Source organism: Typopeltis vanoorti, chromosome 18 (assembly GCF_054136105.1).
Source record: "Typopeltis vanoorti isolate ZY-2024b chromosome 18, IOZ_Tvanoo_1.0, whole genome shotgun sequence".
Taxonomy (NCBI): Eukaryota; Metazoa; Arthropoda; class Arachnida; order Uropygi; family Thelyphonidae; genus Typopeltis; species Typopeltis vanoorti.
The window spans coordinates 21,847,304-21,863,487 of record NC_143566.1 but is presented as its reverse complement, the minus strand read 5'-3'; the positions used below and the strand labels follow the sequence as shown (position 1 = coordinate 21,863,487).

Genomic DNA, 16,184 nt, shown 5'->3' with positions numbered 1-16,184 from the left:
GATTTTTCTCTCATAGAGTGGTGCATGACTGGAATGGATTGCCATTGGATGTTGTGTGTGTGCAAGCAATGTAAATGCATTCAAGAACAAATATGATAGCTGGTGTATGTAGCCTTCCTCGATGAGTCCCTGACTTCCTGGAGGTCTCTCTTAATGATAATAATAATAATAAAAAGACTGAAGGCTGTTATAACAGTAAAGGTTGGACCAACTCCATATTAATGCCTTTCATATTAGAGTGGGAGTTGCAGTGAGCAAGCATCTGGAAATTTTTTGATCAGATAGTATATTATATATCTCTTCCTATTCCCAAGGCTTTGCATATGGTATTCTCTCAATTTTTGTTTATAATGAATGTTCAAAGCCCTCACAACATCTTAATCAATTTTCTCTAGACTGTCATCAATATAATCCTCAACACCACTTGATAAACTAGGTGACCAAATCAAGTCATTATACAATGAAATGATTATCTCATTAAGTGTTAAGACATCAAAATGGATTATGGCAATAATAAGGAGATCCAAATAATTTTTGCAATATGAAACCCTTAACCTTCAACTCCCTGTCCATCGTCACTTCCACATTCTTCAAAACTTCCAAACCAATTGTAGACTGAAAAATACAATCTGCTTCTTTTAACAAATTTTTGCCTCACTATCACAGAGAATATTGCTATCAACCCACTTCTTGGCATCAGTCTTCACCAGCACACAACATGACTCCAGACACATAGATTGATCTAAAATTAGAAGCCACAGTCTTCTCATCCCCTTTGTGAAGTGGAACAATTTTACCTGTGTCAACTCCTCTAAGAGCTGAAAAGAGGGTAAACTTCAAAGAAAGAAATCTCTCAAAACTTAAGAGATTTAGGTGGTGTATCTTAGCCTACTTGCAATGTGCCACAGATGGCTAAGCTTTCGTGAGTGGATTTATCATCAAAAAATAAAATAAATGTGAAAATATGAGTATATTCTTAAAATCACAAGAATATATCCTTTATTAAATTTATCTATTTAATTAATATTATACTTACTGATCTTTAAATCATTATTGTACAGTTAATTTTCTCTCATATTTTCATTCATTTTGTTCAAGAATTAAAAAAAGAAAAAAGAAAAAGAAAATGGTGGCAATGAATGCAGGTTAAATGAACTTGGGTAAGAGTTAGTGAGAATAAGGAGTGAAATGAAGAGGATAAAATTAGGCATTTGAAGAAAAGGATGGCTGACACAAATGAGAGAGTGATAAAAAGGAAGGAAAGAAGTCAATATGGTGGAGGACAGTCAAAGGATGAACAACACCAACAGCATTGTTGTGGATAAATGTACAAGACATGTTTTCAAGTGGTAGAGTAATACGAATAACTAACCAAGACTCTACGCTTTGCACATGGAAGAAATGAATTGATGTCGAAAATAATGCATTGGACAAAAATGACTTGAAAGGTAAAAGTATTTGAAAAAACTGTTTAAACAGGTAAAGAATAACAGTGCAGCTGCCCAAGTTATGCTATTAGTGAGATGAGAACAGAAATTACTGTTGAGTTGTGCATTTTCAAAATGCCTAAATGGATTGTATGACAGAATGAAGATGAATATGAGGTTGAAGATGTGTTTGCAGCAGCAAAAAAAAAAAAAAAATGGTAGCAATGAATGCAGGTTGAATGAACTTGAGTAAGAATCAGTGAGAATAAAGAGTGAAATGAAGCATATGGAGGATGAAATTAGGCATTTGAAGGAATCATGGTGGAATACATGAAGGTGAAGATGAGACACGTATGAATGGAAATCACAGTCAGGATCAGGGAGTGGTCCGACCAGAGAGAGAGAGAGTTGTGGTATAGCAGCTAGAATATAGAATATGTTGGTGCTGGTAGAATGGCCTCAAAGACACAAGGATTGTTATGTTTGTATGGAAATAACAATCCTTGTCTTATGTTTAAAGAGTATTTGAAACAAGAGAACTGAGTTTGTTGCATTGATTGAGTCAATATGCCCACAGATGATTGGAATAAATGAAACTTGCTTCTCTGAAGATGATGTGATGTCAAGAACAGAAATGGAAGGATATATAATTGTCTGGAAAGATAGGAATGTGAAAATAGGATGGGGGGGGGAGTGCTGTTAATGATTTCAGAGGAATATTATTATTATTATTACCCAAGATCCCATGGAGTCAGAGACTGATCTAGGAGGTCCTTTTATCATACATACAGCTCATCATACCGTGCTTTAAACACACTCAAATTCTCTGTAGACACCATTCTCTCAGGCAAAAAAAAACCTGCTGCTCACTCCCCTACTCACACCCTCTTTACACATTCTCCAGGGATGACCTCTGGTTCTCCCCCTGATTTCCCATTATTTTCTGTAGAACCTCTCCAGCATTGATCCTATAACAACCCCTTAATAACTCGTAGGTCTATCATATCTCCCCTCTTCCTCTTGTCCACCAGACTCTGCAAGCTGATTTTTCTCAATCTTTCCTCATACTCGACATTTCAGAGGTTAGAAACTACCTTAGTCAGTCACCTCTGGACTCTTTCCAACATCTCTTTATCCTTCTGAAACCTGGTGACCAAATCTGGACACAATAGTTTATGTGTGGCCTAATCAAAGCTTTATACAATGGAACAAGAAACTCCCTACTTCTATAAGTCAGTGTCCTCTGCATCATTCCCAGAAGCCTTTGTGTTGTCTTCACAATTTTGGCTATGTGTCCCCCTAAATTTCAGATCCTTATCCACTATCACCCCCAGTTCTCTTATTTCCTCCACCTCTGACAATGTATCGGCACCAAGCATAAATTCTGAATCCCATTTTTGTTTTCCAAATTTTAAAATCTTACATTTTGCAACATTGAAACTCACATCTCCATTCTTCTGCAGCTTCTCCCACTTAAGTGGGGTCACTGTTGATGATGAGTCTCCTCCACATCCTCCTGTCTTGGGCTGTCACCCCATCCAAGTTCTTCATCCTCAAGTCCTCTTCTACCAGCTCCCTCCATCTCTTCTTTGGCCACCCACGCTTCCTCCTTCCTTGCACATCCATCTGCATGACTCTTCTTCCCACATATTCATCCTCCCTCCTCATCATATGACCAAACCATCTCAACCTTGCCTCCTGTATCTTCGCTCCTAAGTTTGTAACTTTCACTGTTCCCCTCACATAGTCATTTCTCAGACGATCCTTCCTGGTCACACCGCACATCCACCTAAGCATTCTCATCTCTGCTACTTCCATCCTGCTGATGTTATTTTTCCTCAGGGCCACAGTTTCTATAGCATACGTCATAGCTGGCCTCACTACTGTCCTATAGGTTTTGCCTTTCAGATTGATCGGCACCCTCTTATCGCATAAGTGATTTTTAAGTGATTGAAAGTGATTTTTAATCGGTGAATAGTCTCTGCTTTTTTCCCCCCGTTTTTCTACGTTTTTGAGTGCTAAATTGTTTCTCTGAATACAAGTGTACTTCAGTGATTGTTTTTTGGAAGTTAGTTGCTGTCGCGATATAATATATTTTGGTACCATCGGAATTGAACGCGTAACGGTGGAAGACAAAACGAAGCTAAGTTACTGTATTTAGTTATATTTCATTTTATTTAATTATATTTAGTACTTAAATATTCTGATGTTTGTACTTTTTTTCCCTCTTATTTATTAATTGAATAATTATTAAAGATTACGCTACTCGGCAGTAAGGAATTATGGTGGATTCAGCAGCAGTCACAAGTGGCGTAACGCCAAGTCCCTCCGCCATTTAAGAACTCAATTATTAGCAATATCATAAGGGACTTTGTGGCATGCAGTACTTGCGGCATGTATGCGTCTCGGGAATTACATATGTGGCTTGTTAAAGAGAGTGGAGAGCGTATGTGCGCAAAATGCAGGCAGTTGGAGGAAATAAGTACATTAGATATATCGATATCTGACTTTGTTGCTCCAGGAACGGGGAATGAATGTAGGAAGACAAGTAGTATGATAGGAGAGAATGAGAAAATAATAGTTGATAGTGTGGAAGGTGTGAGTGACTGCGGAAGTTTAGGAGATTGTTTTGTTTGGGAGAGTGAATTTAGATTAAGAGTGACTGACCTGCAGAGGGAGATAGATGAGTTGAAAGAGGAGGTGGAATGTCTTGTGAATGAGAGCAGAAGTATGAAAGATAAGATTAGAAGAATGGAAGAGATAAATGCAAGGCGAATCAGAGTAGGAGAGAGAGAGAATTTAGGGAGTATGAGTGAGAGGTATGGGGGTGCTAGAAGAGGAGAGAATGGAAACAGTAGAAGAGAGGGAATGAGAGAGAGGTATGGGAATGCTAGCAGACGAGAGGATGGAAACAGTAGGAGAGACGGAATGAGAGAGAGATATGGAAGTGCTAGAAGAGGAGAGAATGGAAACGGTAGGAGAGATGGAATGAGAGAGAGGTATGGGAATGCTAGAAGACAAGCGGATGGAAACAGTAGTAGGAGAGACAGAATGAGAGAGAGATATGGAAGTGCTAGAAGTGGAGAAAATGGAAACAGTAGGAGAGAGGGAATGAGAGAGATGTATGGGAGTGCTAGAAGAGGAGAGAATGGAAACAGTAGAAGAGAGAGGTATGGGAATGAAAGAAGAGGAGAGAATGGAAACAATAGGAGCGAGGGAATGGTAAGAGGTATAATGTATGGTGACTCAATGATCCGTGGTGTTCAAGATAGGATGCGTGAGGAGTGTTTGCCAGGAGGAACAATAGAAAGGGTGGCTATGGCAATTAAGAGAGGTGAAAGGGTGGATGAGATGATTGTGATGGTAGGAACGAATGACTTGAGTGGTAACGTAAGTCGGGCAGCGAGAGATATGAGATTTTTGCTTGAGACTGTACGGAAGAAGACAGAGAGAGGAAAAATAGTGTGCATGTTGCCTAGGTATGATAATGATGAGCTGAGCAGAAGAGCGGTGATATTGAATGACATAATAGCGAGAATGTGTGACAAGAGAGGACTGGTATATGTGGATGCTTGGAGTGCGTTTGAGGAAAGAGAGGAGTTGTATGCGAGAGACCATTTACATTTGAATGAGGAAGGACGTAGACATCTGGAGAGATTGCTGTTCTGAACGAGTCAGTGTGTCCCAGGGAGGATGATACCAGGGGTGGCCTCTTGTGGGAATGGATTCTTGGGAGAAGGGAGACAATGTCAGGTAACACTGAGCCCAGTGGAGTCCAGAAGGGATAATGCTGGGTATAGAAACAATGGCATTTATATGCTGTATACTAATGCCAGGAGTATCCGGAATAAGGGAGAGGAATTGGTGGCGCAGATAGCATCAGCCTTTCCAAAAATTATTGCGATCACTGAGACGTGGTTGACAGAAGGGGATATAAAAACAGGAAGAGAAGTCGCTGGGTATAGCATTTTTCGTCAGGATAGGAGGGGAAAGTGAGGTGGTGTGGGGTGCTGCTTATGATAAGTGATGACCTATGCCCTCTAAGAGTGGAGAATTTGGAAGGAAGTGAGACAAATGATTTTGAGAGCATATGGTGTGAGGTAGAGGTAGGCAAGACAGGATATTTAGTGGGGTGTTGCTACAGACCCAGGAGCACAGAGGATGGGGACCAGGAGATGTTTAGACAGCTAAGTTTGGCAAGTGCAAGAAGAATGATTGTTATGGGAGATTTTAACTTCAGTAGTATAAATTGGAGAGAGGAAGATGCATGTAACAATAGGAGAATGGAATTTCTAGAATTTTTGAGGGGACAAATGTCTTAGGCAACATGTAACAGAGGGAACAAGAGGTTCAAAAATTTTGGATTTGGTTATAGCATCAGAAGAGTTGATAATAACTGAGTTGACGTCTCTCCCACCAGTTGGAGAGAGTGACCATATGGTGTTGACTTGGAAAATGAATAGACATGCAGGAGTATCAAAGAGATGGGAACTTATGTGGAATTATAAGGCAGGTGATTATAATAGTCTTAGACGTCAACTTCGGGAAGTTTCATGGAGGGAGGAATTGGAAGGCCTGGATATCACCAGTGCGTGGGAAATTGTGAAAGAATATTTGTTATCAGCAATGGTAAGTTGTATACCACGAGTGAAGAAGAGGACGTAATTTGGGAGTAAAGTGGATGACAAACAATATTAAACAGGAATTGCATGCGAAAAAGAGGCTATGGAAGAGATATAAGGAGATAGGTGAAGAGATGCATGAGGAATATAAGACACAGGCCAGAAGAGTGACTAGTGTGGTGAGAGAAAGTGAAAGTGGAATATGAGAGGAGATGCAAAGAAAATCCTAGGGAATTTTTTAGCTATGTGGCCAGTAGGAGGATAAATGACTGTGGAAGAATGATATTGTGGGATAAAAATGGGAATAGAGTGACTGATGCAGAGGACATAGTGGAATTGTTCAATGAACACTTTATTGGAGTATTTCATCCTAGAGGAGTCAGTTTTTAATGCTAGAGGGTATAGGACTGGTATGAGGTCTGGAGGTACAGGAGGAGAGTGTGTTTCAGATACTGAGTACTCTGGATGTCAGTAAAGCTGTGGGACTGGATGGTATTTTCGCCATGAGTTTTGAGAGGAATGTGCTAGGGAATTGACTGTACCTTTAACGTGGCTTTTCAATGAAAGTCTGGCTTTGGCAAAAGGTGCCCAAGGGGGAATGGAAGGAAGGTAAGATAGTGCCATTGCATAAGGGTGGTAACAGACTGGAAGTGTCTAATTATAGGCCAGTCTGTGTGTCATCAGTAGTTGTTAAGATCTTGGAGAAAGTAGTGAGGGGACCGTGTACAGCATTGGGCAGATGAGAGTAATGTTATCTGTGAGAATCAACATGGATTTGTTAAAGGATGCTCTTGTTTTAGCAATATGCTAGCCTTTTATAATATTAAAGTTACAAGAACATTAGATGAGGGAAAGGCATATACTGCAATTTTCTTAGACTTGGCGAAGGCATTTGACAGAGTGCCACAAGATAAGCTGATATTTAAGTTGCCAGCACATGGGTCTGGATGTCAGATTTGGTCAACTGGATTCAGGGATTGGCTGTCTTGATAGGTATCAGAGAGTTGTGTATGGTGGAGCAGTTTCAAGGAGGCAGAGGGTTACAAGTGGGGTCCCACAGGGCTCAGTACTAGGACCTATATTGTTTAAACCTTTATATCAATGACATAGCCAGTGGATTGCAGGGGGATATTCACGTTTGTTTGCAGATGATGCGAAGCTGGGAAGGATTATTAGTAATAGTGCAGATGTGGTAGCCCTGCAAGAGGATTTAAATAAGCTAGATAGATGGGCAAATGAATGGTGGTGTCCGTTTAATTGCAGCAAAATGTAAGGTCTTGAGGTTTGGGAAACATCGATGGGGATGCTGCATACTCTATGGGCGAGGAGTTATACTGGAGGAAGTAGGGGAGACAAGAGATCTGGGGTTGATGATTGATAGAAACCTGAAGTTTAGGGGACATATTGCAAAGGTGGTGAAGGTAACACAGAGGATTTGCTGCTATTATGAGAAGGGACACTGACCCACAGAGATAAGAGGGTTATCATTCCGTTGTATAAGTCTCTGATCAGACCACACTTGACTATTGTTCTCAGATTTGGTCTCCCAGGATTTGAAGAGGGATAAATTAACTGTGGAAAGGATACAAAGACGGATGACAAAGATGGTTTTCAGGACTGTATACGATAGTTATGAGGATCGGGCTGAGAGAATGTGGAGTGCAGAGTTTGGTGGATAGAAGAAGGAGAGGTGATATGATTGAGACTTTTAAACTGTTGAGAGGTTGGTTACAGGGTTGACACTGGGGAGTTCTTTCACTTGGTTGAACAGCGGGGAAGGAGTGATGACAAGAGGCCATCCCTGGAAGTTACGAAAGGAAACTGTGAGCAAGAGGGTAAGGAGTGGTTTCTTTGTGTGGGAGGGTGGTTGAGCCGTGGAATGCATTGCCTGATGGAGTGGTGGGGAGCGAGAACGGTCAGTGAGTTTAAAGAGTGGTATGATAGACTTTGTGTTTCTCAGGGGGGGGGACCTCCCCTCAGTGAGTCTTGACAGACTTTATGTCTTAGGAAGGACCTCCCTCGATGAGTCTTTTGACTCCTTGGAGGCCTGAATAATAATAATAATAATAATAATAATAATAATAACACTCCAGCCATCTCCCCTCCAGTTCATCCAAACCCACGTGTATCCTGCACATCCCACTTACTTTCCAGCTCCTCCATCTTCTTCCACTGTTGAACCTAAGTATCTAAAGTCCCTTACCTTCCTGATGACATTTCCTTCCAGCTCCAGATCTGTCTTCTGGCCACCGCCCCACCGTGCAACACATATATGCTGTCTTACATCTGCTCAGTCTCATACCTCTCTCTTCCATTACTTTTCTCCATCTTTCCAGTTTAGTTCCCCGCTTCTTCTCTTGAATCTGCACACAGCAAGATGTCATCTGCATACAACATCTTCACCAATATCATTAATATAAAAGTTAAACAATGGCCCTAAAACAGACCCCTGAGGCACACCACTAGTAACTTTCCTTTTCCCTGGATATTGCTCCCCCCATATACAACTTGTTGATACCTATCAGATAGCCAGTCTCCAATCCAATGCACCAATCTATTATCCAACCCCATCCGCTCCAGTTTGACTTATCAACTTATCCTATCAAAAGCCTTTGTGAAATGTAAGTATATTATTGTGTATCCTTCTCCTCTGTCTATGGAAGCAGTCACCTTATTGTAATAAGTAAGTAGATTACTAAAACATGACCTTCCCTTTAGTAAATCCATGCTGCCCATGAAAGATAATACCATTGTTGTCAACCCAATTCTGAATCCTAGTTCTCACAAGCTTCTCCAACAACTTAAATTGGACACCTGGCACACAGATAGGCCTATAGTTTGATGCTTGAGTTCTATCACCTCCTTTATGAAGTAGCACAATCTTGCCCTCCTTCCACTCCTTAGGAACTTGACCCAGTGCAAGAGTCGTAATAAAAAAATATGTCAAGGCCAGTGTCAACTCCCTGGCACATTCCTTCAGAATACATGGTGATATATTATCAAGTCCCACATTTACATCTAGCAAATTAGCTAGCCTCTTGCTCACTGACAGTCAGTCTCTCTTCCCCATCATCAACTGCTCTCAACCTCTCCATGAAGTCACATTCACAAGATTGAAAGACCTTTATGAACTGCTCATTAAGTATATCCACCACACCTTCTGCAACAGCTGTTTTTATATACCATTTTCTCCAATCGATGTCATCCTTCCATAATCATTCTTTCTTTTGTTGGCTACATATCGAAAGAACTCCTTGGGATTCTTTTTGGCTTCATTAGCTAATACCTCTCTTTAGCTACCCTCACCAACCAAGTCACCCACCTTGCCTGGTCTTTTTAGTCCTCATGGAATTGGTTATTTCCACTTCTCTTATGCTGCCTCCATAATGCCCTTTTTCTCTGTATCGCAGAGAAAAAGGGCATCTCTTAATCTCTTTATTCATCCATTTCACACCTACCTTATTTAACTTTCTCACCCTTGGAATACATTTAGACATTGCATCTACTAGATAGTTTTTGAAAATCCCCCAAGCTGCATTGATCTCTTTTCCCAGCTAACTCTTCATTCCATGCTACATCTGCAAGCTGTCTCCTGAGCTCTTCGTAATCGCCTCCTTGTAGTTCCACATATATACCCTTTTCTCACAGAGGTCCTCACACTGCTGGCAACCACCCAGGTAATCATCTCATGGTCACTCTCACCAATTGGTGGATGATTTGACACCTCATTTATAACTACATCCTCTGATGAGATGACCAAATCCAAGACCCTCAATTCTCGTGTGCCTTCTGTTACATACTGTCTGAGGTAGTTATCCCTCAAAAACTCAAGAAACTCATTTTCTTTACTTCCAGTTGCTATCTCATCATTCCAGTCTATACTGCCATAATTAAAATCACCCATATAGTTATATTTTCTTATTTACTTGGATAATTTGATTGTACATTTCATTATCACCACCATCCGCATTACCTGGGCTATAACAACATCCCGCCCAGTATTTGATTCCATTCACCTCTATCTCACACCATACTGCCTCAAAACCACTGGCACTATATCCCTCTTGCATCTGTTGCAATTGTGTCCACAAAGTGTGTAAGCTGAATCTGTGTGGTGTGAAGTTGAAATTAACACGCTAGTATATCTGATTGTGAAACATTTAGGTAAATTGGTTAGACATGTAAAAAGAAGATAATCCTGATGGGAGACTTTAAATTACAGGAATATAGAATGGAAGGATGAGATAGTGTATGGGAACAAGTAGAGTGAGTTGGTTGAATTTCTGAAAGATAAATATCTTAAGCAGCATGTGACTGAAGCAACCAGAGGCTTTAATGTTTTGGATTTGGTGATAATTTTACAAGGTGTAGTTGTAAATGAAGTAGTAACACTACTGCCAGTTGGTGAGAGTGATCGTGAGGTACTTGTTTGGGAAGTGGTGAAATGGGAAGGTGATTATAGGAAGTTTTATAGTCAGTTAGCATCAGTACATTGAGTAGATGAGATAAGCATTGAGCTAAGCAGAAAAAATGTTGACAGTACATGGAAATTCATAAGGCAGTATCTGATACAAGCAATGTATAACTGAACACCGAAGAGAGTAAATAGAGTAGGAGTGAAATGGATAAACAGTGAAATCAAGCAAGCTATGTTGTAAAAGAAAAGGTTATAGAGGAGGTACAAGACAGTTTGTGGTGAGTGGATCCATGAAGGGTATAAAGCGCAGGCTAGGAAGGTGACAAGTATAGTAAATAAAGAAAAGGGGCAGTATAAGAGGAGATTAGCTTGTTAATTCAAAGTAAACTCAAGGGAGTTTATAGTCATAGCAGCAGAATGAGAGTTACAAAGGATATACTTGCTTAATTAATCCTCATCACTCCACCTGTGAGCATAGGTCTTCCATCACCATTTTCCATTGGACTCTGTTTTTTGCTTCTGGTTGCAAAGGATATAGGCGCAATTGTTAAACATGCACTTTACCAATGTATATTATACTAGTGTAAATTATGTGGTGCAATATATAGAAGGGAGGCAAACATTAGGCGAATTCATAGTAAAAGAATCAGAAGTGTGTCAGGTGTTGATTGAGTTAGATGTTAATAAGGCTATGGGAATGGATGATATATTGTCATGTATTCTTAAGGAACAAGCACAACAGTTAGATATAACCTTGATCTGGTTATTTAATTAAGTCTTTCAGTAAGTAAAGTTCCTAAGGAGTGGAAAGAAGGGAAAATAGTACCGCTCCACAAGCATAGTTCTAGGACATAGTTCTATGACTGCAGTTATAGACAGTCTGTATAACTGCAGTCATAGCCAAGATGTTGAAGAGATTGTTTAGGAATAGAATACAAGTTTGAGTTGATGGTCATAATATTCTTCATAATAGTCAGCATGGGTTTGTAAAGGGTAAGTCTTGTTTTAGCAATGTATTTGCATTTTATGATAAGATAATGAGCGTGCTAGATAAGGGAGAATTGTATACAGAGATATACTTGGACTTTGCAAAAGCGTTTAATAGATTACCACATTTAATAGATAAGTTGGTGTACAAGCTGCAAACAATGGAAATAGATAGTATATGGTTAGATAGATCAGAGATTTCTCTGAATGATTCCAGCAAGTTGCATATGATGGAACAGTGTTTCAAAAAGGAGAGTAACTGGTGGTGTGCCCCAAGGTTCTGTTCTTGGACCCGTGTTGTCTTCAGCTGTTTGCTGATGATGCAAAGTTAGGAAGAATTATAAGTAGTGCTTCTGATATTAATTCCCTTCAGGAAGATTTGAATAGACTTTTGACTTGGACAAAGGAGTAGGTTTGTAGTTTTAATAAGTACAAAGCATGTCATTTTGGAGTGCAGAAATATAAGGCTGTGAACCGTACTGAAAATGCTGTACTGCAGGAAGTGGAAGAGATTCGAGATGCGGGAGTGATAGTTGACAGTAAGCTGAAGTTTAGAGGGCATACTGCAAGTGTTGCAAAGGCGGCACATCATAGTGCTGCTCTGATAAGAAGTACTCTAACGTGTAGGGATAAAGATGGGCTTGTGCCATTGTATAAAGCAGTGGTCAGACCCAGTGACGTAACAAGAGTATGAAGCACCTGTGGCAAGTGTCTAACTTGCACTCCCCCAACCCAAAAATAACAAAAATGTTACACGTTTTGCTCCCCAAACCTAGATGCACCTGTGGCGGGTGCCTCTTTTGTCACGCCCTCATTACGGCACACTGGTCAAACCACACTTTCACTATTGTGCTCAAATTTGGTCACCTGGTTCTCAGTGTGATGTGAAACACTGGAGAGGTTCCAGAGACAAGTGACTAAGGCAATATCAGGACTTTGGAATGCTGGCTATGGAGAGAGGTTGAAAAGATGTGGATTGCAGAGTTTGGTGGATAGGAGGAAAAGTGGTGATATGATAGAGAAGTTTACATTGGTGAGAGAATTTTATTGGTTTAATCTAGAGAGGATTATAAAAAGAGTAGAAAACAGATTTTTACATGGAGAATTGCCAGTAAATGGAATACGTTACCAGATTATGATGTTGTTAATGCAAGGAGTGTTAAGGATAAGAAGTACTGATTTTAAGATTCGGTATGATAAATATGTTTTCAGTTGAATAAGCCTCCCACAATGAGTCTTTCGAATCAGTGAAGGGTGCAATAATAATAATAATAATTACTATTATTCACTTTTTTTACTGAATAGAAAATTTTTCTTTATAATTCTGTTTTTTTTGGAGAAGTAAAAAGTGGATGTATTCTAGGAAGTGTCTCTGTATTTCTTATCACGTATTTATATGTCTAAGTAATGCTGCTGCTGGGAAAGCTGACTATCCCTTTACTGACTGAAGCCAAATCTAAATAGAAATGACAGCTTCATTTATGACTTTGGACATAACTGGTAAAAATTCTCAGTTATATCCAGAATAATAATAAGGATGAAAAATATTTACCAGATAGAATCAACATTGAGATTATCCACAGGTTTACCCTCTCCTGTGAAAAATAAATCCACGGTCAGGCTGTTATGTGTATCATGTGCACAAGAGAAGGCTGTCACACTACGAGCCGGGAGACCAAGTGCTCGACAGACTGGAATAAATAGAAACTGCTGTTTATTTTATTTAAATATATTATCACAATATTATGGTTTAAAATTATACATTTATAACAAAAATACAGAAATTTAAATATTACTAGTTATCTCTGCTGAATACATTTCAAACAGAATCCTGTTCCTTGTCATAACAAGGAACAAGATTTTTGCTGTACATTATTAGTTTTAGTGGGGTGTTGCTACAGACCCAGGAGCACAGAGGATGGGGACCAGGAGATGTTTAGACAGCTAAGTTTGGCAAGTGCAAGAAGAATGATTGTTATGGGAGATTTTAACTTCAGTAGTATAAATTGGAGAGAGGAAGATGCATGTAACAATAGGGGAATGGAATTTCTAGAATTCTTGAGGGACAAATGTCTTAGGCAACATGTAACAGAGGGAACAAGAGGTTCAAAAATTTTGGATTTGGTTATAGCATCAGAAGAGTTGATAATAACTGAGTTGACGTCTCTCCCACCAGTTGGAGAGAGTGACCATATGGTTTTGACTTGGAAAATGAATAGACATGCAGGAGTATCAAAGAGACGGGAACTTATGTGGAATTATAAGGCAGGTGATTATAATAGTCTTAGACGTCAACTTCGGGAAGTTTCATGGAGGGAGGAATTGGAAGGCCGGGATATCACCAGTGCGTGGGAAATTGTGAAAGAATATTTGTTATCAGCAATGGTAAGTTGTATACCACGAGTGAAGAAGAGGGCGCAATTTGGAGTAAAGTGGATGACAAACAATATTAAACAGGAATTGCATGCGAAAAAGAGGCTATGGAAGAGATATAAGGAGACAGGTGAAGAGATGCATGAGGAATATAAGACACAGGCCAGAAGAGTGACTCGTGTGGTAAGGAAAGCGAAACTGGAATATGAGAGGAGATTGGCCCTAAGATCCAAAGAAAATCCTAGGGAATTTTTTAGCTATGTGGCCAGTAGGAGGAGAAATGACTGTGGAAGAATGATATTGTGGGATAAAAATGGGAATAGAGTGACTGATGCAGAGGACATAGTGGAATTGTTCAATGAACACTTTATTGGAGTATTTCATCCTAGAGGAGTCAGTTTTAATGCTAGAGGGATAGGACTGGTACGAGGTCTGGAGGTACAGGAGGAGAGTGTGTTTCAGATACTGAGTACTCTGGATGTCAGTAAAGCTGTGGGACTGGATGGTATTTCGCCACGAGTTTTGAGAGAATGTGCTAGGGAATTGACAATACCTTTAACGTGGCTTTTCAATGAAAGTCTGGCTTTGGCAAAGGTGCCCAGGGAATGGAAGGAAGGTAAGATAGTGCCATTGCATAAGGGTGGTAACAGACTGGAAGTGTCTAATTATAGGCCAGTCTGTGTGTCATCAGTAGTTGTTAAGATCTTGGAGAAAGTAGTGAGGGACCGTGTACAGCCTTGGGCAGATGAGGGTAATGTTATCTGTGAGAATCAACATGGATTTGTGAAAGGACGCTCTTGTTTTAGCAATATGCTAGCCTTTTATAATAAAGTTACAAGAGCATTAGATGAGGGAAAGGCATATACTGCAATTTTCTTAGACTTGGCGAAGGCATTTGACAGGGTGCCACATGATAAGCTGATATTTAAGTTGCAGCACATGGGTCTGGATGTCAGATTGGTCAACTGGATTCAGGATTGGCTGTCTGATAGGTATCAGAGAGTTGTGTATGGTGGAGCAGTTTCCAGGAGGCAGAGGGTTACAAGTGGGGTCCCACAGGGCTCAGTACTAGGACCTATATTGTTTAACCTTTATATCAATGACATAGCCAGTGGATTGCAGGGGGATATTCAGTTGTTTGCGGATGATGCGAAGCTTGGAAGGATTATTAGTAATAGTGCAGATGTGGTAGCCCTGCAAGAGGATTTAAATAAGCTAGATAGATGGGCAAATGAATGGGGGTGTCAGTTTAATGCAGCAAAATGTAAGGTCTTGAGGTTTGGGAAACATCGATGGGATGCTGCATACTCTATGGGAGGAGTTATACTGGAGGAAGTAGGGGAGACAAGAGATCTGGGGTTGATGATTGATAGAAACCTGAAGTTTAGGGGACATATTGCAAAGGTGGTGAAGGTAACACAGAGGATTGCTGCTATTATGAGAAGGACACTGACCTGCAGAGATAAGAGGGTTATCATTCCGTTGTATAAGTCTCTGATCAGACCACACTTGGACTATTGTTCTCAGATTTGGTCCCCAGGATTTGAAGGGGATAAATTAACCGTGGAAAGGATACAAAGACGGATGACAAAGATGGTTTCAGGACTGTACAAGGATAGTTATGAGGATCGGCTGAGAGAATGTGGACTGCAGAGTTTGGTGGATAGAAGAAGGAGAGGTGATATGATTGAGACTTTTAAACTGTTGAGAGGTGGTTACAGGGTTGACACTGGGGAGTTCTTTCGCTTGGTTGATCAGCGGGAAGGAGTGATGACAAGAGGCCATCCCTGGAAGTTACGAAAGGAAACTGTGAGCAAGAGGGTAAGGAGTGGTTTCTTTGTGTGGAGGGTGGTTGAGCCGTGGAATGCATTGCCTGATGGAGTGGTGGGAGTGAGAACGGTCAGTGGGTTTAAGGAGTGGTATGATAAACTTTGTGTTTCTCAGGGGGGGACTTCCCCTCGATGAGTCTTGACAGACTTTATGTCTTAGAAAGGACCTCCCTCGATGAGTCTTTTGACTCCTTGGAGGCCTGAATAATAATAATAATAATAATAATAGTTAGAACAGAAATTAGTTGGCATTTTTGGTAACAAAGAACAATTTGGACAAAGATTAAAACATATTTTTGTGTTATTTCTTTTCATATAGGAAAGCTATAAAAAGAAATATATTATTATTATTAACATCTGACCTCTATGGAATCAGAGACTCGTCATGGAAGGTATATATCATACACAAAGTTCATTCATCTGTGCCATAAACTGATTCAGTGTGTTTTACATTGATTCATTCACAACACAGTCATCAGACAATGCATTCCACTCACCAATCACTCTCCATGCAAAGAACAGAACCTGC

General features: G+C 40.1%; 1 protein-coding gene across 1 annotated transcript in view; it reads right to left on the bottom strand.

Moving 5' to 3' along the window:
- Positions 1 to 16,184, bottom strand: part of LOC150096534 (annulin-like) — a 250,503-nt gene that overhangs the window by 158,835 nt on the left and 75,484 nt on the right. The window contains exon 8 of the mRNA XM_090408550.1: positions 13,006 to 13,144. Within this exon, the coding sequence (XP_090264676.1) occupies positions 13,006 to 13,144 (139 nt within the window). The remainder of the gene's footprint in view (positions 1 to 13,005; positions 13,145 to 16,184) is intronic.